The sequence below is a fragment of the Oenanthe melanoleuca genome, chromosome 18 (genome assembly GCF_029582105.1).
Source record: "Oenanthe melanoleuca isolate GR-GAL-2019-014 chromosome 18, OMel1.0, whole genome shotgun sequence".
Taxonomy (NCBI): domain Eukaryota; kingdom Metazoa; phylum Chordata; class Aves; order Passeriformes; family Muscicapidae; genus Oenanthe; species Oenanthe melanoleuca.
The window spans coordinates 3,089,929-3,115,435 of NC_079351.1; the positions used below are offsets into that span (position 1 = coordinate 3,089,929).

At 46.3% G+C, this 25,507-nt stretch overlaps 1 protein-coding gene across 1 annotated transcript in view; it reads left to right on the forward strand.

Annotated features, from left to right (window-relative positions):
• Positions 1-877: 877 nt before the first annotated feature.
• CACNG4 (calcium voltage-gated channel auxiliary subunit gamma 4) overlaps positions 878-25,507 on the forward strand; it is a 42,801-nt gene continuing 18,171 nt past the window's right edge. The window contains exon 1 of the mRNA XM_056505739.1: positions 878-1,202. Within this exon, the coding sequence (XP_056361714.1) occupies positions 980-1,202 (223 nt within the window). The 5' untranslated portion in view covers positions 878-979. The remainder of the gene's footprint in view (positions 1,203-25,507) is intronic.

Consider the following 25,507-nt stretch of genomic DNA (forward strand, 5'->3'; position numbering starts at 1 on the left):
GATGGGAGTGAGGGGTGGAAGACAGGATAGCGCGACAAAAATGGTGTAGATATTTCTCCCCTTGGTTTTCCAAGGGAAAATATTTTCAGGTGCTGGATTGTCTCCACACCCTTCCAAACAGGAGCAAACCAGCAACCCAAATACTTGCCTACAACCTCCTTGCATAATTAATCTCGGAGTGAGGCTGCAGGAGGAAATCATGGCTAGACCCCCTTGATGGCTCTGCAGTAGCTCCCTGGAAATGTGGGCATCTTTTTGGAATTGTGAGGCCTCATCCCCACTGTGTTTGGCACCGTATCCACGGTGATTTCCAGGGCATCCCATGCAGCAGAAGGAAGGTGTGCAGAACCCACCCAAGAAAGAGCAGTGGAGGTGCAGAGCTTTGCACCTCTAGACTGGGCAAGACCTCCCTGCTCTCCAGACAGACTGCCGGGTTGAGAGCCAACCTGGCTCACATTCACACCTTCACGCCCTGTGAATTCAAAGCATGGCAGAATAATTTGGGTTGGAAGAGAACTTAAAGCCCCGTCTCCTTCCATTAGACCAGCTCCAAGCCCCGTCCAGCCGGCCTCGAGCACTGCCCGGGATGGATCGCGCCAGAGCCCGCTCAGACCGGAGCGATGCTCCGCGGGCGCGCACCGGGGGCCGGGGCTGGGCTCAGCATCCCGTCGGGGGTCGGGAGGGCTCCATGCCCCCGGTACCGCGGCCGGGGCTGGGCTCAGCATCCCGTCGGGGGTCGGGAGGGCTCCGTGCCCCCGGTACCGCGGCCGGGCCGCCCCTCCCTCCCTCCGCCCCCGCCCGGTGCCGGGGCGGTGCGCGGGGGCGCGGCCGGCGGCGGAGCCCGGCCCCGCGGCGGCGGCAGCGGCTCCCCCCGCCCGGCCCCCGCCCCCCGCCCCGTGACTCGGAGCCTCCCGCGGGCGCGGCGGTGCCGGGCGGTGTCGTGCGGCCCCCCGCGCCCGTGCGGGGACTATGAAGCACCATGGTGTGGTGTGACCGTGGCGTCCAGATGCTGCTGACCACGGTGGGCGCCTTCGCCGCCTTCAGCCTCATGGCCATCGCCATCGGCACCGACTACTGGCTCTACTCCAGCGCCCACATCTGCAACGGCACCAACATTACCACGGACGAGGCGCAGGGGCCGCCGCGGCGGGCGCGGGGCGATCTCACGCACTCGGGGCTCTGGAGGATCTGCTGCCTCGAAGGTACCGGGGCCACGCCGGGGATGGGGGGAGAAACTTCCCGGGGGGACGCGGCTGCGCTGGCGGAGCCGGCGGGCAGCGCCCGGGCAGACCCAGCGGGAGCCGGAGCCGGAGCCGCCGGGCTGAGCCCCGCCGGTGCCGGGGCCGGGGCCGGAGCCGGAGCCGGAGCCGCGCCGCTGCCTCGGACACGGCCGAGGAGGAGGATGGCGTTACCGTGGCAACCGGCATCTCCGACATTGCCATGGGAACCGGCGGCGGGATGCGGAGCGCTGCCCAGGGGAGCGCTGCCCAGGGGGGCGACCTCGCTCCGCGACCATCGCCGGGGCTTCGGGGGGCTCCTGCCGGGGTCGGGGCTTTGGGGCGCACATGAGCCCTGCAGGCTTCGGGTCGGTGTCCCCGCGCTCCCCCCGGGACTTTGGCTTTAAGAGCTTCGGAGCTGAACCCCAGCTCTCGGGCAGGACAGCGGGAACTCCAGTTCCTCCCAGTCTGCCCTCAGACACACACCTGGAGCTCGGGTGGAGGGGGTGTTGCCACCGCTCAGGTGCTTCAGTGTGGGCTCGGGGTTCCTTGATACAGCCCGAGGGTCAGGTTGAAGGGTGGGAGCAGTAAAAAGCCGGGTGTTGTAGCTGGGAGCTGGGCAGCAGGACCCCGCTCCCCGCAGAGGCCGAGCATGTGCCTCCCGCTCTGAAAATGGAGTTGTGGAGAAGGCGCGGCGGTAACTGCGGGGACAAAGAAGCACATGGGTGCTGCGAGATTTGGCAGAGCAGGTCGCAAAGCCCAGATGTGAAACCACATCTGTCAGCCGAGAGCGCGGGGCTCCGGCCGTGGGAAAGCGGCACATCCCCGGCAAAGGGACATGCGCTGGCAGCGGGGGACGTGGCCACGGTGGCTCTGAAGCCCCCTCGGCTGCTGGCCCATTCTCTCTGTGGGCGGCCAGCAGAGCCTCCGTGGTGCTGGAGGAGCTGGTGCCTTGTGCCGAGCTGCTTTTCGGGGAGCCCCGCTCCCCGCAGGGGTGCGCTTGGCGGGCGCGCCGCTGTGCGCCTCGATCCATCGGCACGGCTCAGCACACGGCAACTTTGCAAACCCGGCTTTGTGTTTATTCCAACTGACAGACGGCTCAGCCCAGACGAGCCCAGCTCCGGTTCAGACTCGCAGCTGTGTTCGGGCGGTTTTTTTTTTTTTTTCCTCCCCAGAAAAGGCTGTGGCGTGGTAGAAAACACCTCGTTCTCACGTCTGTTCTCATTTTCTCCTTTAGCTAATGATTTAAGGCTACAGTGTAAGATGATTTTCCTCTTAAAATACCGGATTTGCTACCTAGTAATAGTAGGCATACATAGAAGACCTATAGGGAAAGGAAATAAATATTTTTAGATGCTAAAGAGAGAAAGAATTATTGAAATGTGAAGGTTTATGGGTAATAGCAATGCTTGGCTTTATGACTCTTAAAGGAAATCTAACACTCAGCATGGGCTTTTATGGCACCTGGAAAATGAGGGCTTGCATCTGAGAGCTCCTGAGTTTGCTTGAGAGGTGCTGAGCATCCTCCACTTGAACTGAATCTTGTGATCTTCACTAAGCTTGTTCTAAGTGTCTTCAGCCTTCGTTTTTCATGGAAAATAAGTTTGTTTGCATCTTGCTGGAGTTGCTGAGCTGGTTCAGCTAGGCTGGACCTGTCACCTCTGGGAAAAATCCCTGAGCTTCCCAACATCAGGATTTCTGTGTGGTCTCCCAGTAACACCATTCATAAAAGTCAAGTGCAGCTTTGACTGAAACTGGGATTTCTGCCTTGATTTCACCTGGGCTTGAGTCAGAACTTTATTTAGGAAAGAGCAGCCAGGGGAGCTGTGGGGAAGGGGCAGTGTTGGAGCAGCTGCCAGTGGCACGGCCAGCTCTGGTCTGGCTGCATCACTGGTGCCCTGCTGGCACTCACCAGGGATTTGCTGGACAGCTGCTCCCAGGAGCTGTGTGCAAGTGAAGCTCAAACCCCCGTCACTTCGGGGGATGAGAAGGGACACATCAATCCCGACAGCAAGGGAGCTGTTCTGCTCAAAATTCAAATGCTCATAATCAAATTATAAAGTTACAATTTTTAAAGTTGTCAAATATGTGCTAAGAATGCCCAATTTGAGAAAGCTGTCATCTGTTCACAGAGCTGAGGAGCAGAGACTACATTCTCTCCTCCTTTTTCAGTATGTTCTGTTTTGTAAGATAAAATCTATAGCTACAGTAAATTATTCATGTTTTAAACCACGCCATAGGACTTGGATTCAACATGGAACCATTCCTTTGTTTTATAAAATAATAAAACCATTTCTAGAAGCTGATTTAAGACAACACTCCCTTGACCATTTCAGAGCCTCGCTCGTTTGAAGTGGCTGAGTCTTTTAGAAATCTAAAGGTAATGTTGCAATTCTGAGGAGATACATAGCAGGAAAATAACTTCAGTCATGGATTTTTATATGTGATTAAGTGGTCTGGTTCCAAACCTATTTTTAGAAATATTCTGGTCTTTTGGAGAAATAATTGTTAAAGCCTCCTTAATTTATTTTAAGGGTCTTTATTGCCATTTCACTCATGTCAAAAAGACAAATCTGAGACACAAATGTGCAGAAGCTGAAAATGCCTTAAACAGCCTCTGAAATTGCTTTTGACATACACAAAGCATTTTGCTGAGCAAATTTCAGGTCAATGAAATTTCCCACTAAAATGTTTCTCAACTCCCTCATTAAAGCAACGTGTATGCTGGATTTTGAGCGATCACCTGTTCCCAGTTCCAAGATTTCAAACAAAATTGCTGGAACAGGATGTAAAAGGATAACCTTATAATTCAATTATCAGGTGCTCCTCAATATTTTCCTGTTTTTTCTTTGGAACAATATTTTACAACAAATTGGCATCGTAATTGGAGTGATGCAGCTTGGGGATCAAGCATATTATCTTTGTTTGGAGCTGCAGGGATGAAATCATGTTTCAGTCCTAGTAGTTGATACTACTATGGAGCTTAGTCACTCAAGAAGCAGCGCTAATGATACATCAGTCAAACTCTTGCCTGTCTAATCCCAATTTTGTTCTTTTAGCATGTTTGCCAAAGGTGTTTGTGGAGGTAGGAGGTTCATTGAGTGGATTTTGAATAATTGCACCATTTCTGCGTGGATTTTTAGAAGTTTTATCCAAGGTAATTGTCTTCAGTCAGAAATTGAAATAGTTCCTGGTGTGGATGTGCAGAGCAGAAGTGGCTGAGCCTCTGAAGATGGCTCAGGGCTCCCTGGCAAAGCTGGGGTTTGGTTTTCTGGGCCCAAGACAACCACGATAGCTGCAGCCTTGGCAGCTGGTGTTAAAATGTCACCAGAGCAGGGGGCTCCTGACAGAGCCCCCACGCAGCCAATCAGCCTGAAACCTGCACCCCAGCCCACAAATTCACAAGAGGAGCCAACCAGCCCCATTTTGGGTGGCAGCTGCTCTGTCCCAGGCTCTGGGTCCCTGGATGCTGTGTCCTGTGAATAACCAGTCTGTGGTCAGCCTAACCCGAGAAAGGGAGATTAAACCACTCTGATTTCCCAGCAGCCCTGTTCCTGTGGGAAATGTGCAGCACAGCTTCCTAAGCCTTGCACAGTCTTACTCACGAGAAGGATCTGATTAAAATATTTGCCTGGGAAAAAAACAATGTTAAAAACACCACTTTATCCACTGAAACTGCTTATCTGGGTGAACAATCGTGCTGAAGTTAATAGGACAGCTCACAATAGAGCGCTCTGCAGGCTCTGTGACATCAAGATAGGAGCTCAAGTAATGTACTTGTAATTTAAATTTATTCAAAGAGTATTTTATTAAACACTTCAGCCCATGAATCTCTTTGAACCCATTGTGTCTACTGCTTTTAGTATTCCCTGTTTGCCATTTACTTTTCAAGTGGTGCAATTGGCTATTTAGTTCATGTGGGCCCACGTGTCCTTCCTGGCTGCATGGCTGGAACATTTATAATGGGGAAGAAGGATCGAGTAAATCATTTATGATTTTGAAAACTTGCACAAACACACACTTGCACAATTATTTGCAAGTGTTCCAGCTTGGATGAATGCTCACAAGCACGGGAACTGTGGCACCCGCATGCGCTGCTTCCATGGATACTCCTGAAAACAAAATAAAAATGCTTATACCAATGTTTGATGCAGGCAAATAAAGGCAGGCTGCTATCCATCAATACTGCAAATTCATGGCTCATCTGAAAAGAATGAATATTCCTTAATATTCTCCAAGCACAGCTATGAAGCTCCAGCACCACCGCTGTTTGTAATAAACTGAGCACAACGCAGACTTTTTATTCCAGTGCTGTAGCTGAAGTGTTATTTGGTTAAATCACTCTAAGACCAGACATGACCTGCCTAGGAAGTTGTGTCCACAGGCACATTGAGAAGTGGTTGCTCTTCTCAGCCCATGCAGGCACATGAGGCTGTGTTCACACTGTGAAAGAAAAGTGGTTGCAAATGGAGAATGCACAAATGGATGTCTCTGCTCTGAAAAACTTGTTTTGTGCTGCTGTAGCCTGTTTCTAGGACAATATACACGTATTATTGCACTCCTGAAGGGTGAACTTTCACCCATGGATCTCTCAACACAAACATAAACCCATCAGTGAAGGACTTTGCTGAGATGCAGACGCTGTTTTCACTGTTTTCATACATGCTGCTCATACCGTCTCCGTTTCCTTGGTAAAACACGCTCTTGAGAAGTCCATGTGCTTTACTCACTGTTTCTAAAAGCAACTCTTAGCACTCCAGTGTCAGCTTTGCAACCCTGGCTGAAGCAGAGCTGTTTTGCTGGCAATTGATGGAGTGATTTTTTTAAACAGACTTTTTAGGTTTTGTTTTTTGGTTTTTTTCAGGAGCATTCGATTTGTTAGAGTTTCTGAATTTGGAGCTGCCTTTATGGACACAGGGTTCATCACTTCGAAATATTGTCCATAGTATAAAATACTTTAAAATACTGAGAAATTCAAAGGACCTGTCAGCAGAAGATGAGTTAAGGTATTATCTATTCCCAGAAAAAAAAATAAAATAAACACATACAAAAAAAAAGCATGTGTCTTCTCAATGCACCTCTTTGAACATTTGTACAGAGGCTCTCAAATGATCTTATTGATGTCACAAAAAGTCCATTCTTCCCTGCTCTATGAAACAGGGATCTGAAGCTAATTGACTGAATATATGTCACTTCAATGAATTAATTTGCTTTCTTGAACTTGATCTACTCTATAGCCAGTAGGGAGCTATCAGGCTACACGAAGGTTTTGGTTTTTTCTCCGTGGCTCTCAGCATGTCAGATATCCCAGTGCAGAACTTGGATCCCAAAGACTCTGTGCATTAGCAATGCTGCCTGAAGGCTGCAAACCAATGAAAGCACATTTGTAATCCAGCTGTAAAGCTCTTTCTACTGTGCTGCATGCAATGTGGAGAATATTAATCTCACCTCGGTTTCAGGATTGTTCTGGGGAGGTTTCAGAAATGTTTTGTGAAGAGTCAAGGAGGCGTTGGGTTGTACAAACAGGATCCTCGTGGCTGTGTTGTGCTGCAGTCACTGTTTTATTCTGTATATAGTTACACTGCATGTTCTGAGGACTTGACAGATGGCATTTGTGGTGGGATCTGTCAGAGCCATAGTAACTCATTTTGGGGTTTGTGGGGACCTTTGCAATGGTGTAATGCAGTCTTTGGGCTTTGTCCAGCAGCTGTTACCTTTAACTGACCTTCTGCCATGGGCTTTTATTGCTCTTTTTACATACTGCCAGGGCTTGTCCTGCCTTCTGGCAGCTCTACTAACCCTCACCAGTGTGAACTGGTAAAATAAGTCAATACAACAATGTATTTTTTTTTGCTCCTGTGAAATTTCAGCACGATGATTATTCCTTCATACACCCTGTCCCATTTGCTGGGTCACACAGTGTCACCTCTGCTCAGGTCGTGCTGTCCCACCTGTAGCTTCAGTCAGTCTTGCCAGGTGCAAAACACCTTGTAAAAAACTCAGGGAGAAGGGGAGTGTACCTGATGCCTCCATCCTGTAGTCTTGTGTATTTTTCCAGAAACAGAGTAAAAAAAAGAGCAACTATTGGAAGGGAAGCAAGTGCTTTCATCTCATCTCTAATTCCTTTGAGGAGGTAGGAGTGCTTAGATACCAAGTGTAATCTGAAGTCTGTTATTAACACCTATCAGCTCCCAGATATTTAGTTGGTGTCTCTGTGGTTCATGTGTTAAAGAGCAGCAATTTCTGTATAATTTCTGTATCCCCAAACTGAAAATGGAGAGGAAGGAGGAGGTGGAGGATGATGATGGGCTTGTGACTCTCTGGGGTTGCTTTATCTTCCTGCCCCTGACTAGGAGGGATAACTGTGCTTCCTTTCCACCCACTTCCCTCTCATTCTAATAATAAAATGGAAAGGAAGATGTGGAGAAACTGGGACACGGTGAGAGGGCTGCCCAGCTCGGGGAAGATGCATGAACACAGCTTTAACTGAGTTTGAAGCATTTTGCTTGCAACTTATGTTTTATACATGCAATATTTGGTGTTTAAGCATGTCTTCCTTGAGGGACAGGATTAAGTCTGATTCTCCACCTACGTAAAGTTAACTGCTTTCTAGGAAGGAGATGGAATTATGCCAATATGAAGCCAATATAAGAGAAGGGATCTTAGATTTGTCCCTTCAATTGGACTTTTTCCTGCTGGTCCTACTTTTCTGAGCCAAGACTCATCTCAAGAAATAAATCAAACTATCAAACTGAAAAACTGGTCCTGCTTCCAAACATTACTTGGTGCTTATCTTCATTTTAGATTTCTGTTTACTGGTATTTATTATGTCTCAGACTTATGGTTCAGCATCCAAATTCTTCCCAACAGATGGCAAGGCAGGATGCACAGGAGTCGTAAAATAAACAGGATAAATGCACAACTGCCCATATGTCTGAGAGGCTGATACACATTTATGACTTCAGAACAAAAGGGTGTTTGCAGCAGACAGCAGCAGTGCTGGGCAGGACTGCATGGTTTTTTCTGCCTTGTTCTGAAGCCTCTCATTTTTTCAGTGTGTTTGATCAGTTAAATTGCAATACATTTTTTCCTCCCTCTTCTACTCCCAGATAGTTCTTTCCCTTAGTTATTTGTCTCCACTCCCAAGGTACATCAGTTCATTTTACCTTCAACATTTTAACATGAAAGGTGGCTCTTTCCTGGGCTTCAGCTCCTATTTTTTGTTTCAGTGTGGTTGTGACTCTTTCGAGGTGCTGGGTACCACAGCAGCATTTGAGGCTTTCTCTATATTGAGATTTATCATAATATTAATGACAAGTGGCCTCTCTACTATCTCAAAATAGCAAGCCTCCAGGCAAGCTGCCTGCAGGATGGATAGCCCAGCCTAGACAGGCTTAGCTAGATTTCCCTTCAGATCTGGGGGCATTTTTGCCAGTTGTTGCATGCTGGGAGTCAAATGCAGTGGAAGCGTTGAAGCAGTTCCTGATTTAGCCTGGCAGATAGTCCAGGCCCTCTTCTTCTCCTTCCCCTGGCATCCGGTCATCTCAACATCTTTGTTTTTTTTCTTCCCCTTGCTGAAATGTTGTAACTTTCCTTCTGCTAAAGAGATACTTTTGAAATTAGTTCGATGACAGCACATGAGTCCTTCTCTAGAAAATGAGTAGATATTGCCCTGGGCAGAAATTTAAAGTTTTTAATTTCTCTTCTTAACTCTTTACCATCTCTGTGCCATCCTGCCAATGAAAAACCTGTAATCACTTACTTGTCCAGAGGTATAATCTGGGTTCTCTTTTTCTCTACCTGCTTCACTCCTTTCCCAGAATTTATCCAGACTCCTGCCTGCTTAACAAATAACCCTGTAAATTCTTCTTCAATAAAATTGAGTCATTTCTTGTCAAATGTAATCCATGAAGGAATGATAGATTATAAACACACAGTCATGGTATGAAGAGATGAGTGAAAGGAGAGCACGTTATGGAATTACAGTATTTCCTGTACCAATTGCCAAGCCCTGATACGAATTAACCTCTTTCATTGTTCTTTTTCAAGCATTCCGCCTTTTAATTGCTGTTTTGGAATTGTGCCACTTAGTTGTGCCCTTTGAATGTTTCTCACTTAGCCAGTCCTGTTAGCTTGATAATGCCAAATGTTTCTGAGATATTCAGAAGCACTGAACATCCCCTGCTCGAGTGGGAGAGGGACCCAGCTCAGGCAGGAATTAGCACCCTTGTTTAGCTTTTTTTTTTTTTTTAGATTAAGTTAATACCCATTTTTAAGTCACTGCCAATTCTCTACCAGGGTTTCAGATCAGTTGTCTCCCGTTTATACTTTTTAAATGATGCAGTTTTGTGTGGAATATGGATGACTGGATATTTTCTCCTGTCCAAATATATAGCATTCAATATCACTGGGGTTGTTATTGTCTTCCTTGCATCCCAGAGGCACAGTTTATCTCTTGGTGCTGGAAGGCATTAAAAAGGAGCCATGGCATGTCACAATTATGACTTGAAATAGGATCTTGCCAGAGGAACATTGCCTAAATGTAATCAAATCTAAACTGTAACTTATTGCAAATACCTCTCAGAGCTGTGCACACCTGTCTCCCAGCTCACTGGCTATCAGTGATAGCTGATAGCAGGGCACTGCATGATTTTGTTGGAAGAATTGTTGTGCTGTTGGGGTATTTTAGAGTTCAGCCCCCAGCATTCAACTGCCTGCAAGCAAATGAAATAACGAACTCTCAATGCTGAAAGACCTTGTGACTATTTAGGCTGAGCTTTCAAAGGTATCCAGATCTGAAAGTTTGTGATACTCCTCCGTGCATGACTCACTAATGGCAGTAGTGGGCTTTAATCATCTTTGTCCAGTGGATATTCTAAATTCAAGTAAACCAGAGCAATGCTCTTTTACATAATGCATATATTTTAATGCAAAATTCTCTAGACTTGGTTTCTTTGTGTGTTAGATTGGTTTTAGCCAGATGATGAAACAGCAAGTTGCATTGTGTCACATCACATTTTCATCCACGGGGATTTTGAACAGGGTTGAATCCCTGAATTCACTGAACAGAGCCCTGTTACTGGAGCCAGTGAAGCCAGTAGCCCAAAATGGATTGTTAAACTCCAGATATGGCTCTGCTGAGTGTGGGAAGGTGATTTGCAGGCAAATGTGAGCTACCAAAACTTCAGGAGTTTGATTTCCATTGCAGAGGGAGAGTCCCAGACTCTGCTCCTCCCAGGTTTAACATCTCCCATTCACCTGATGTACACCTGACTGAAGGCAGTTTATCCTGTACAGCTGAGCTCAGGAGCATTTCAACTGGGTTTTATTAGGGGAACTGTTGGAAAATATCAGTATCAAGCAGAGCTCTCCTAAACACCATAAAATATCAATTAATGAATCTGGGAGCTCAGTAAGAGCTTGGGAGTAACAGTTTGGAAATGGTTTCTTAAAACCAAGCTGCTAACCCAAACCAGTAGGGTCCTCACCCTCATCCTTCTGCCAGCCAGCAGGGGCTCAGCTGTTGGCCATGGCAGCAATTTGGGGGTCACCAGAGTGCTCTTTGCAGGCAGACTGAGCCCTTCCAGATGGAGCAGTAGGGCACAGACAGCTCCAGCCCAAAAGCCCCTCTGCACACACTTAACCCAAGCCAATGAACCTAGCAAGGGGCTGAGTTTCTTGGCTCATGCTTGGGGCTGCTTGGATGTTCCCACCTTGTGTTTGGATCAGAGCTGGTCCACATCCCCCCAGCTCTGACCACTGTGAAAACACATTTTTCTCTGTCAACAAGAGATCTCCAAGACTGTGAGCAGACTTTCCAAAGGGTGAGGCTCCCAACCTCTATCCAAGCTTACACTGCACTGAGAACCAACCAGATTTCATTTTTTAAAGTTACTTGGGTGTTTCAAAAGATATTTATCCAAGACTATGCCAATATCTACTCACTGTGAGGTTAAACATCCTGTGGTTTGCTCCAGAGGATGGGAGGGGATTCTCCTTTGCTCAATTTGCTGTGCTCTTGTCCTTGCCTTTAGCACTGACAAACACAGACGGTTCCGAGGTGCTTTGGGATCCTCAAAGATGCAAGACCTGGAATAAACCATGGAGCATTTAGGAATGATGTTCACAGCACCACTTCTAATTATAGCAGTTCGAACAATTCATTTGCAGTGTCCCGCTACGGTTGTGCTTATTAAAACAGAATCCTCTTTATAGTTTGGTAGCAAATTAAGAGGGGAGAACACAGCTATCCTGTTCCATCCCATGCCTTTGAAAGAGGTTTACCTTCATAATTTGCTTTCTAGGGATATTTCCATTGTTTTCTCTTGTGCTCCTGGCCTGGTTTTTTAATGACTTACTCGCTGTCTCTTGGTAGCCATTTCTCAGTGACCTTTTTGCTCATTTTATTTTAATTTCTGTGTATAAATGGCAGCATTCTAGCTGGAGACGTTCTTTGGGCACAGCACAAAAACCCCATAGGGAAGGAAAAACAGGCCAGAAATTTTCCACCTGAATTTTAAGCATTAACCCAGAGGTTTGGCCACACAAAGGGCTCAGCTCACACGCCAGAGCTGGATCCTGGTCCAGGTCCAGGGCCAGACCTGGGCAGCAGGACCTCACCATCAGCATCTCCAGGCATCAGCACTGGATGCAGCTACTCCACAGGTTATCCCATTTTCTGGCATGACTGCTGTGCCCCGGGAGGGCTGGGCAAGTGCTTGCAGCTGGCCAGAATATGGGTACACAGCTCCTAATGCTGATTTTATAGCATTAATGTGCACCTGTTTTGGTGGCCAACTGGCACCGTGCTCAGCCTAAAATATCTGTGTGAGCTCTGTATTAAAAGAGGCATAAGAATTAGCATGTATCAAACATGTCATTAGACACGTGCCTGGTAGACATAATGCAGGATAATGAATATGATCACAAGAATAAATTAATAACCGAAAATATTTTTTGTACGTGTGCACACTTAAAACAGGGTAGGAACTAAGTGACACTTGTGTCACCAGTTTATAATTAAAATGCAGTGCTTGAATGAAAATGTGAGCTTCAATTAGCCAGCACGACCCTGCTTCCGGCTTTACTTCCCACTGAAAAGCAACGATAACAAGCTCACATTTATTATCAGAGTTTTTCCTGGAGCTGTGCACTGAAACATGCTCACATCTGAGCCCTTTCACTGAAGACATTTTTTCGCTTCAGCAGTTTGGCATGCCATACAAAGGCTCTCTGATTTTTAGTGATGTTCACCTCCTCTTACATAAAAATGTTTTCTGTGCATATTATTTGGTTTTAGTTAAAGTCCAGGTGCACGGGTTACTGAGGAACCAAAGGGATGGCTCATCACAGAGCACAATGGGTAATTATTGCTGAGCTTCACTGTGTTGCACAGACAAATCCTTTCTTGGAGCTCAGCATTGTGACTGTGAGAAAGAAAGTACCTAGGATCCAGCCCAAAGTCCTACAAGGGTAAGAATAGATCCTGTGGGAGATGCTTTGCCCATTTCATTTTTAACTCCCTCAAGGGACAGAGCTTCACAGTTTTGTTTAGAGACACTATTTTGCATTTTAATTTCACCAGTGGGAAGTTAATACGTATATAAATTATGAGGTCTCATGTGTTCCCATTTCATCCCAAGAGGATGTTAGGCTTTTTGTAAAATGGCTAAATAATTCTCTGGGTTCTGCCCCCCATTAAAACCAAGTTTTTTCCTTGATTTATGATCCAAATTTTGCTGCTGCTTTGCCTGAGGATTGAGCTTAATTTCAGCAAGAGAGGGCAGAGTCCTTGGCTGTGCAGGCAGGAAGAAAATCCATTTGGCTCCTGCCCAGCCCCACACTTTGGGCACCTGGCTCAGCACTCCATGTGAAGGGCAGAGCCATCCACAGGAGACCCAGATCCTTGAGGTGCCTTTTGAGAGATCCTGACATCTTCCCAATCCCCCCCAAAATAGGAACCTTTTAGTCTAGGACTTATTCAGCCTCGTGTCCATGCAGGAGGCACCTTTTGGGCATTTTAACACATTTTTACCCTTCAGACTGGTCCAGGTGCAGAGAAGGCTGCAGGAATCTGGGTCCCAAATAACAAGGACAGGGAATGGCCACCTCAGCCATTAGGAGAGCTGGTGAAAAGCACCCAAACCCCAACAGCCCCAAAATGTCAAGATTGAACAGCTGAGCCTCAGAAAGTGTATTTAAGGAATATGTCCTCCCTGACAGAGATGGACCAAATGTCCACACAGATATCTTTTGCAATGCCCCCTCCAATATTTTAGGCAATTTCTACAGGCAGAATTCTTGTGCTGTAGGAGTGGATGTCAAGGCAGGGTATCTCAACTCAGAATAGATACGTGCTCTTAGCTTTGGGTCAGGCAGTGACGTGTTCTGGAGTTACAGCCTCCAGGAGCTCTTCAAGTAGTAAAAACTACAAAGCTCCTGGTTTTTCACTGGTGCTGTTCACATGGGACAGAGTGACCTCTCCAGAAAGCCCTTCCAACAGCAGCCACAGTCTCTCTCAATAGTATTTAATAACTACCCATGGAGAAAATTACTCTCTATTTAAAAAGGCCAGAAAAATCATCTTCAGTTTAACTCTGCTGACTTTGGTAGAATTACACCAAAAATGAGTTCTGTCTGATATCCTTTCCCATACTAATGTTCACTAGCTGGCCATAAAAAGCCTTTCCAAGGCAGATTAAACAAGTCCAAATGGTGAAATATTCTTTTAATTTTCTTTCACACACGTTATTTTAGGTGTAGCTTGGAACTCTGCCCTTACGAGAAGCATCCCTTTAAATATTTATAGAGCATCAATATGTAGCCACCTTCATCTGTTTTTAATGATATGTTCCTTTCTAAATTAACCATTAGATAACCCTGTCCCATGGTGTTCTGTGTTTTGCACTGCATTTACTCTACCCGTGGATTTTTACTTTTTTATTTCTCCGTGGAACAATGAAGATGTCAAGGCAAGCCCCAGGGGCACGGTGGAAATGGAATTCTTGGAGCACCAGTGCTGTTGCCATGTGGACACAGGCTCAATAGCAGCTCTGTGCTGCCCTGCAAGCCAAGGGGATGCAGCCCCAGCCCCACTGCTGGGCCCTGGCAGCTCAGTGCCAGTGCAGTGGCAGCTCCTCCCTCCTGGAAATGCAATTCCCAGCATCCCAGGGGGGGAAAATATTGAAGAAACCCAAGCAAGGGAAGAGACATCTCCATTTCGAGGTTCTCCTTGAGAAGCAGTATGTTTTTCTCTTTTTTTTTCTTCTTAATACTGTTATTAAGATGCTACAATGTGCCCAGGTGAACAAGACCAAAGCCATCAACAAGTCAAAGGTGTTTTCTCATGATCTCTTTGCTCAGCCCTGATTCAGCCTGAAAACCTACAGATGAGTAAAAGTGTTGGTACAAGCCATGGGTTTTTATAACTCTGGGATTTTTGAGTCCTGCTTAATTACACCACATTACCATAGCAAAGCAGTTTCTGCAGAAGTTGCTCATGGCTTGTTTCCCCTCCCTCCCAAGGGGACCACAGGGGATGGCTGCACTGTGAGATCACAGCTGCAGCACCAAACTCTCAACAAAACCTCAGCAGACAGACAGACAGACAGACAGAAAGGCAACACACCTCTCCCAACTTTGGAATGAAGATTATTCCCCTGACCAAAAAAAAGGGACATCAGAGTTTATCCTGTGCCCTATTATATTGAAAAATATTCCCACTCTGCTTCACAAAGAAGAGTTTCACCCTTCAGAGCTGGAATCCAACCTCTCCCTCTGAAGGGGCCTTACCCTGCACTTGTTTTGCAAGTAAGAGCTTCAGTTAAGTCAGCAGAGATTTTGTGTGAGGATAATGGGCTGAAGGAAATAGTGAAATGCAATTTCCCTGAGTTGCAGGGTATTGAAGGCAGGGATTGAGTCACCAGCAGTGCCCTTCCCTGGAACACGAATGGGTCCCAGGCAGGATGTCACTGGCTCCTGCACTGCACACCAGGCACTTAGCAAAAGGCACTGGGGTATTCTCTGTCTTCCCTCCAGTGAAGCAAATCTGGAAGGGTTTGGCTGCAGCAGTGACTTGGTTTCTGGGATTTTAAATGTGCTGGTAAAGGGACATTGTTTGCTCCAAACAAAAGCTGCCTGAGAGGTGCCTGAGGAAAAGGAGCCAGGCAGCAGCTGAAACCCAGAACCTGCTCCCTTCCACCACAGGAAAGGCAAGCTATGGGCAAGCTTTTTTTTTTTTTTTTTTTTTTTTTTTTTTTTTTTTTTTTTTTGGTGTTTGCTGCAAATAAATTGAAATTCTCTCTGTTTTGGAGGCAAGTAGTCAATGCATCTGAAGTGCATACTTGACATATGCTTCTTTTCACATGCTGTCCTCCATTCATTTCATGCAGCAGATGCTCAGTTTACCACTTTAAATGTATTCTTATTTACTAGAAATTATTTTAGAAAATAGCTGTTTGGAACTAAACACTTCCAGCCCTTCTTTTGGGGGCAGGGAGCTCCTTTTTGCAGCTGTCCTGGGTGGCTGCATGCAGATGTTGACAGGTTAATTTGCATTTGAAGAGCTGGATGCAATGAGCTAAGCAAGGATTTTTCTTCCCTGCCTCTGAAGGCAGTTATTTCACACTCCTTGCCAAATTTAGCCCTGATGCTACTCTTCTTAATTAACTAGAGCAACATCCAAGTTGAGTTTGGCCCATTGTTAGCTGGCCATTTATTACAGGGTTGAATTGAACCCCTTGGCCGTGTAGAAGAAAGGCTTTTATCCTGAAAATTGATTGGACAAAAGTGAAAGACAAGGACAGCCCTAATTCACAGCAAGGTGGTAGATACAAGCTGCTTTATCTGATTTCCTCTATCCTGTCGCCAGAAACTGCAAGTCCAGCCTGGTTTTCCTGCCTGCTGCACACTGCTGAGGTCAGAAATGGGTTAGAAAAAAGGAATCCTGATGTTAAGAAGAATGTGCAGCTCACACTGCTCAATCCCCCTTCCCAGAGAGGATTCTTTTTCTTCTTGTTGTGGGTTTCTTTTTTCCCTTTAAAATAAGTTTATATGAAGGCTGTGAGCACAAAGACCCAGATTTAGACTTCAGTCCCTTCCACTGCTAAAGGAAAAGGCAGAAGTCCTGATCCACAGCCCTGCTGCCAGCCTCTAGGAGCTGTTGCTGCAGGTCTTTCATGTGCCTGATCCATCCACATCAGCTCAAAGCAGAGACCAAACCTTCCATGCAGCAGCAGGGAGACGAGCTGGCATTCAAAGAGTTGTAGCCCTTTCACCACCAAAGCCCCCTTTGCTTCCTCTTTGGTTTCTTTTCTTCCCTTTAGATGTTACAAAACTGTCAAGGAAAGCTGCATCCTGTGGGTATTAGAGCACTGAGCTAACTACAGAGACATGGGAAGACATAATTAATGTTTCTCTGGCGTTTTTTTCACCTTCTTTTCACCACATTTCTGTGCTTCCCTGCTATCATCTGCCTGTGAGCAGATGCTGGTCTCACTTCTCCCCCCCATAATCTGGATTTCAGCTCAGTTTTCTGTGCATCCCCCTGGCTGAGGCTGCCATGGGGCCAAAGTGACCCACCTGAGGGACAGAGTTACCCTTCTGAATTTAGCAGTTTGGATGTTTATTTGCAGGCATTAAATGAACACTCGTAACACGTTGGATTCAGCCTGCATTCCTGGCAGAATTCTTCCTGGTCACAGACAAATGCAAACTAATTCATCACCCCAACTGTGCATGAGGGAGGTGCTGGCACAGTGCACTGTCTCAAAGGAAAGTGTTTGCTCCAGTCCATCATTTGCATCACACACGAAGCTTTTCTTGGAGATATCTTTGGGTTTCCTACGTAAGAACTTCAGGGGAGGGGGTGGGAATGGAGAATGTTGCTGTTAGACAGGCATGATTCAGGTACCCATGGAGACATGAGATCACTCTGCATTGTCACCAGCACAAGGAGATTACCTTATACAAGAATAACTAAGAATAGAATTTTTGACCTTCAATATTTCCTTATCTGTAAACATTAGCTCTGCAGAGCAGTGCAGCCCTGCTTGTCAACAAGAAGAAATAAAAGAAAAATAAAACTAATTTAAAACCCCACTGTGGCAGTGGAATAAATTCATACATTTATCATTTCAGAGGTTCCCATCACTCCTGCCTCTTTTCCTGCAAGGTTTAAATGATTACATATTTTTTTGTGTGTTATGTTTACTCTCCTAAGAATAGAACACACTTTACAGAAGCTCATATGGATGAAAAAGCATTTTCCTTTTGCACTGTTGCTCACAGTCAACACACACAAACCTACACCTTGAGCTTTCCAAAACCCTGGTTCATACCATCAAATAAATGAATGAAATATGCAGAAATTTATTTTTAAGTCCTTAAAAGTTGAATGCTTATTACTTGAACTTTTGGGTTAAGAAATATGGATCTCAGTGATTGGTGCAAGAATTTATCTAGTCCAGTAAAAGGGGCAAATTCTTCACAACACTTGCACCTGCCCCTGCTTCTGCCAGCACTAGAATTGGAGATATTTGACTGAAAAAAGATCCTTAAAGTGAAGAAATGCAGGATGAGGTTCTAAGCTTACCACAACAGCTGGAAAGAACCTTGTAAAATTAAATTCAGCATCTGCTTCTGTGGATGTCTCAGGTTTTAAGTTTCTGAGGCAGAGGGTAATTTTTAAACAGAATTTTAACTTGCACATACATGAATTATTTCTAGTGACTGCTCAAAAATAGCGATTGGAGCCTGTGCAATGTGTTCACACAGGCTGGAGCGTGGCCAGGCAGCCTGGCCAGGCCTGGGGACACAAAACTGCACACACCTGGACCATGTGCCCCCCTTGGGCCTGGCACTGTGGCTGGGGACACGCTCTGAGTGTCCCTTGTCCCTTCCTGGCATGGAACAGCCAGTTTGGGGTCCAGACATTTGCTGAGGTCTGAGCTGTGGTTTGGAGTCACTGGAGGCCAAAGGCAAAGTGCTGTCCCCTGGGAGCAGGGCTCTGCAGGCTGTGTGACTCAGAGGTGCAGCTGTCACAGCCTCTGTGGCTCCTCCTGGGATGGGAATGGCTCAGACACCGTGTTGGGATCCAGCTTCAAGTCTCCATCCAAGCCATGGTGCTGAGCTCCTCGCTTGCTGCATGGGGAGAAAGGGCTTTGTGCTCCTCTGAGAAGAAAAACGAGGCTGTGGTGTGGGAAAAGCAGCTCCCAGCTTCTCACTCGTGACAACACTGTTAGGGAAAAAAAAAAAAAAAAAAAACTCCAAGAAAAAGCACATTAAAGCACAAGAGGATGGCACTGTCCCTGCTGGAGCCCCCCAGAAGCCCATGAAGGAGCCCCTGGTGTATCCAGCATTTGCAGTCAGCAGGACATGTGGGGTGGGACTGTGGGGAGCTGCTGCAGAAAAGCTCTGATGTCTCATGAGGGCACAGCTCTCCTGCTCCAGAGCCTGCAGGAGCAGGTCTGCAGAGGAGTTTAGGTGATGCTGTGCTTGAAAAGTCAAAGCTCAGCCCCCAAACCCCAGCACCTTGGACAACAAAGGATGCTGAATAGCAGAGCTCAGGAGCTGGACCCTCATGGTGACCAGGCTGACATCAGACCTTCCCTTCACAGCCCACAGGGCTGATGTCTGGGGCTGTGCTCATCCTCATCATCGCATCCCTGAGCCCTGGCTGGAGTCAGCAGTGCAGGAGTGCACAGCCCATCCCTCCCAGGGCACTGCCCTGGCAGCACCACCAGAGTTCAGTGATGCAGCAGATCCTCTCTCTCCTGCAGGTATTTGCTGGCCATAACCCGGTGATTCCAGTCTGTGGAGCAGAAGTAATCCACAGTCACTGGGCAAACTTTGTCCAGAGCTTATTGGGGGAGAAAGCCCTGCTGCATCCTGCTGGAGCTGGGTGATGTTTCAACATGACTGAGTATTTTTAGAGCCATCCTATAGTGCAGGATTTTTAACTTCCATTTCACAGCCCTTGAAGCCTGGCAAACTTTCATTAACATTTGATGCCCTGAAGTCATGCAAGGTCTGGGGGGAAGGGAGGGGAAGGAGGGAAAAGGGATACACCTTTTTGGAGCTAAGTTGCTGGCAAGCTTAGAAAAAGCCTCCAGTGCCTCACTTTTGCACCAGGTGGTTTTAAAGGACTCCAGCCATGCAGAAAACAAAGCTAGAATTCCAAACCATGGCTGGGTGGAAGAGTCTTAATTAACATGTGAAATACCAGGAGTCCCTCTGGCCTTTGGGAAGTTGAACCCCACCACTCTTCAAGGATCATTCCTCTCTTCTTTGCCCATTATTAGGCAACTTTGCTCATACAGGGCTGTTTGACCCATAAATCCCCAAATTATTTATAAGCCATCAGGCATCCATCCTCGAGCAGAGAGCATGAGCCATGGAGAAGTCAAAGGATTTGCTCCCAGTTCCCACTGCCCTCAGTGCCATTTCTGCTCAGCACAAAGTAAGGCTTTTTTTGCCCAAAGTTATAACCAATGAAAACAGTGCTTCCCTGGCCACAAGGCAGACTTTCAACTGGAAAATAAGTTAACAGAAACTCTATTTTTCCCCCCTCTAAATGTACACACACACACACACAGAGCGTCTCTTCGCTCACACAACTGAGATTTTTCATGGGCTGGGGGAGTAGGAAGAAGAGACGTATTTTTGTCTCCTTGGCAAAAATATATTGGCAGCATATCAGTGAGTTGTAAAGATTGAGTAAGTACCAGAGCATGGCCCTGCTAAGCAGGTTTTGGAAAGCTGCCCCTTGGCTGCCTCTGCCCATCTGCCAGGGCTGTGGCAGGGACGCTGCCCTGGGGACTCAGCCCCAAAGAGCCCACCCAGGCTCCTGAGGAGGAAGAGGAGGCTGCAGGAGCTGGAAATGAGGAGCTGTCAGCTCTGCATGGCAGCAGTGAGGTGTCTGAAGGGGAGAGGAGCTGTAAATCTCCCCCTGGGCATGGCAGCGTTCCCGGGGCTCAGAGCTGCAGCTTGGCTCCTGGTGTGGACCTGGCAGGAGGTGTCACCAAAGGGGTGACAGACTGGCCTCCCCTGCTCTCAGAGCTCAGGGGAAATCAGGTCCCCAGGATGTTGTTTTCCAAGGGCAGGGAGGAGCATGAAGGGCCGAGGGGGAAGGAGTCAGTGGCACAGCAGCCACTGCAGCCAGGCACAGGGGACCTGCCTTTGTCCAGTCTTCCCAGCAAAAGGAAAATGTTTTGGTTTTCTCCTCCCAGCTGTGAACATCCCCAGCTGCTTCCATGCCATCCCAGGTCAGCAGGAGGCAATGAGCATTTCTGGTTACAATGGCAGATGTGCCTGATGATGGTAAGGGCTGGGACTCTCACTTACATTATTTAAAAGCAAATTCTGGGATTTTAAATTGGATTGCTCAAAGCTCCCACCACCACTGTCCTTCCCCAGTGCAGGTAGAGACATTTCATAGTAAAACACAATCCTGAAATACTGAAAGTAAACTCAGAAATCTCAACAATAAAATATTTATGAGCCTGTGCTTTGGTGCATTGTAATTTTGCATGATATGTTTTGCTTTTCAAGACTGACTAGATTAAGGCTCTTCTGATTCATTAAACACATTTTCCCAAATGCTGTTTCTACAAATACTGTTGGGTCATTGTGTTTAGTTGCATTTATTAGCTGGTGTAACAAGGAACGTACATCTCCCATAAACCTGAGAGGAACCCACTTAAATGTGTTGCTCTGAATCTCAGCAGAGAAGAAAACAGTTCTCATGAATAATTAAAGTTTAAAGAGGTCATGCTGGTTTTGCAGCCTCATTTTTATTTGTCACTGCTTAGTTTGCATTAGGAAATAGGAAGTTTCAGGTGCAGAAGCCAAATGGAATCTCTTCTGCATGTGTTCATTTAAACAGATCTATTTTGGTAGCCATCTCCATTTTTATGTATTAGGTCATTTGTTAGCTGGAATGATTTAAATCAGTCCTGGGAATTAGAAAGTTTAAAGCTTTTAATTTTCTTCAGGCAGGGGCTGTGCATCCCTTTGCCTTCTGGCAGGAAGGAGCACCAGCTCCTTAGACAGGGCTGGGGTGAAGGCAGACATGGGATGCAGGCAGGGCTGGGATTCAGAAACACTGGGATTCAGACAGGGGTGGGATGGTATTCAGGCAGGGATGGGATTCAAACTGGACATTCTGTCCCAAAGTGCTCCTTTGCTCTTTTTCTGCTCCTTTTTTTTACATTGCTCTCAGCCTTCCTCCATGAAGTTGCAGCACCTTTCAGGTTGCACTGCTGGGAATCAGGAATAACCAAGGCAGTAGTAACTGTAATTCAAACTAAAATCCTACATGCTGTCTTTATATTCCCATCCAGGATTTAACAATGGTGAAATATTTTTGTTCTCTTCATTTTTTCCCACTGGAAGCTGCTCAGTCTCTCCAGCAGCTCTGCTGTTTGTTCCCAAGGTTAGACATCAGCCCTGGGTATCCACAGCACACACATCACTAATCTCTCTGGTGAAATGTCTTTCACACTGATACACCACGCAGATGATTACTGAGACCTTTGCCTTGCATTTCCCAAATCCAGCCATCAGCAGGGCTTGGCAGTTCCACCCCTTTCTCCCAACCTTTAGACTCCCTGTTGTCATCTACCTTGTTTCTGTCCCACATCACTGATTGTGCATGATCAATCTCTAGAGGCTTTGCTTCTATGTATAACTCAACAAGCTGGCAGAGAGAGCAGGAAGATCATTTGTGTGCTCCAAAACGAGTGGAGACCCAACTCAAGGTCACTGCATTCCAAAGACAGACACATTACAAGCATTCCTTTCAAATGAGATGATTTATGGACTGTTATTTCCCTATTGCTTCTTCAATATCTAACTATTCTTCTGAATGCCATCATCTTATGATGAATCTCCATGGACTGAAGAGATGTGGAATCACTACAAGATTCCAGGAGTGTCCAAATATCCTGCATATTCCTAATCAATTCCCATCAAGGTCCTATATCACTACTTTCCAGTGTAAACCTCTTGCTTTTTTCATTAAAAAACCCAACTTGGCGATGTATGAATGAGCCAAAAGAAAGTTTGAAAAGAAAGTTCAGCTCTAGATGTCCCTGCTATTGGAGCAGACAATAACTCATTTACTGCATAGAGGTAATTATTTATTACTTAGCCTTGCAAGCTTCTGCTGCACCAAGAGATCTCACCATCAATAATCAAAACCATCAATTATCAATTCTCTAGTATTGACTGCATCAATAATATGAACCATCACCTTATTAATAAAATATCAATAGTTTGAACCATTAATAATATTATTCATTAATAATATGAATATTTTTTTTCTACTGACTAGACCTGGAAGGTTTTTCCATCAGAGAAGAAGATACCAGGTGTACTCTGTGTGTGTTACCCCAAACATCACCAAGGATTTCCCAGGTCCTCATTCTGGAGAGTTTCTTAAATTTTAGACTGCTAAATGCCAGCTGCAAACCTTGCCTGGTGTGAAATTAAAATGTTTCAGAAAATGGGGGGAAAAATGATAGTTTAAGAAGGTCTAAAAGTAGAAATTAGGAAGAGGAAATCAACAGCTGGAGGTTGTGATGTGTGAAAGTTGAAGTGGCAGAAAATACAAGGGATTAAGCAGACACTGCACTGGGTGTGTTTCAGGTAGTTCAGGGAGCATCCCAGTGGTGACCATGACAGTGACTCCAGTTATAAACCCAGCAGAGACTTTGAAGAGACATCAGTGTCCATGTCCTTGAATTCAGCCCCAGGAGATGCCAGGCCATGGGACAGGATCTGTAGATGTGCTGTGATCCTAAAAGGTGAAACCATTGAGCCCTGGTTGATCACCACGTTAATGAGGGAGAACTGATGAATTACCCCAGGAAGGGAAACCATATGGATAAAAACCAAACTACCCCTTAAGGGAAACTTGACCCCAATTGTGCAGATGTGGGAGAAGGCATAGTTTGACATTGTGCAAATAAACATGATTTGTCATTTTACAGCAAATGAACCTCACCAGGCAGCACGAGGATCTGTTCTCAGAGCTGCACCCGGTACAGTTTGGCACCTCAGCCCTCCCACAGTGACTGATGCACTGGATGAGCAGTCTTTGTACCACTGAATCTGTGTCAGGGTCAAGAGTACTGAGGGGAAAGACCAGAGTTTGGTCCAAGTCCTGGCTAGGTTCAGGCCAGCACCGTCCATTTCCCGCACTGAGGTGCTGGAGCTGTGATGGTCACTGTGGAGCCATTCACAGCTGTGAAAAACAAGTAATTCTTTGACATATTGTGCCAAAAGCACTGCCAGTTACTAAAGTACCTCTCTAAATTAAGGTGTTTGGTGCCAGAATGTAAGTAAGAGCTGGAAACTTGTTGGAGGATGACTCTCAGTTCAGAGCTCTGATGGATGAAGGCTCTCACCCAAGAAGCCAACACAGCTCCTCAAGTGCTAGACTGACTTTAGCTAGGGTAGAAAAGCCAACTACAGAACTCTAATGGAGGTTTCCATCCAAGCTCCAAATTCACTTTAAAAGGACAAGGAGGATTATATCAGCCACACAGAAACAGCCTCAGCAAAGTGGCAGCAGAACAAAATATGGAAGTGAGTGGTGAGACAAACTTCTGGGCTCTGGGATAAAGGACTGTGGCAGGAGCTGCAGGACGAGACAAGGTGTGAAGGCAGAACACAGCAAGTGTGGGCTGTGGTGGTGCAGAGACAAGCAGACACAGAGAAGTGAGTTAACAACCCCACCACAAACTGGAAATGTTGACAGTTTCTTGAGACTGAGCCAGGCATGAGAACGCTCACCGTGGCAGGGCTGATTTCTCTCTGACTTGAAAATATTCCTCAAAAAGCATCACCAGTGTTGCCCCACAACAACCACCACATTCCCAGCCTGAGGGACTGCCCCTATTTCCCTGTGTAGTTGATTTACAAAATGCAAACTGAGCATCAGGGCTGGAAGTTTGTCAGTTTTCTCCCTAGAAAGCACAGAGTCATTACCTTAATAAGCTCTGTAAAAAGGAAAAGCAAAAGAGACTGAAACAGAACCCCCTGAAATTTGCCCCATTTAACAATCCAAGCAGCAGCACGAGAGGATGTGGCTGATAAGGAGCAAATTGCAAACTGTAGTAGGAAGACCCATCAGCAGGGCTTGTGGAATTACACAGCATGCTCCATTATCTGCTGCTTGGCCAAGGAAAGGCAGCTGGGAAGGGATAGGAGCACTGCTGAGTAACCTCAGTCGTGAATTCCATGGCCAAAATGCTGGTTTATGAGACAAATAGTTGAAAAAATGAAAACTGGGCAGCCTAAACCAACAGGAAACACAACTGTCCCCTCCTCTGCTGCTGCCCTGCATTTCCCTGGTACCATTGGTATTCACTGTGGTAGCACAAGGACACTTAGTACTTTTGGCAGCAGTTTTGTAATGACTGAAGAGAATTCAAAGGACAGCAGCCAGACACTGTGATGTGTTTTATTAGCTCCCAGATGTGCAGGTGAGGAGAATCTTTGGGAAATGAGTTTTGCTGCCACGAGTTTTCTAACATCACTCAAGGTCTCAAAATCTTATAACGGAACAAAAGGCTGTCATAGAATTGGAAAAGCATCTTTGGCAAAGCATCTTTTCTGAATCTGTTCATTGCTTACACAGAAATACAAATGCACAACATCTCTGATGATATTTGCCCAGCTGAAAACAGGAGGTCAGCTGCTGAAGCTGTGTGTTTTCCACATGAATTATAAGTGACTGAGCCTCTGTAGGCGTTTCCTGGGATATCTTCTGGTGTAGGTGATCCAGAATCTGGAGATGCTTTACCAGGCTGTATAAAATAGTGCTTGGTGCATCCTGGCTTGCAGAACATACAAATAACAAAGTGTGTTTGCTCAGAAAGTAAATTTTTTCCTGCCAGAATTAGAAGTCACCCCCCAAGAGCAGAGGTGCTCCATCCCTGGAAGTGTTCAAGGCCAGGTTGGAGAGGGTTTGGAGCAGCCTGGTTTAGTGGAAGGTGTCCCTGCTCATGGCAGGAGGTTGGGACAAGATGAGCTTTAAGATCCACTCTGTCATTCCATGAACAGAAAATGAACATGAAAAAAATCCAGTGGATTTTTTTACTCCTTATGCAAAATCCACCTTTTTCTATGGTGCCAGCTTCTTTGGGAAATAGTGAGCATCCCCTGGCATCTGGAGGAGATCAGCTGAGGCCACGGGAAGCTCAGGAGTGTTTGAAAAGGGGTGGTTGTGACATGAAGGTCGAGCTGCCCAAGCAGGAACCTCTCCAGTCGCTATTTGCAGCTCTGGA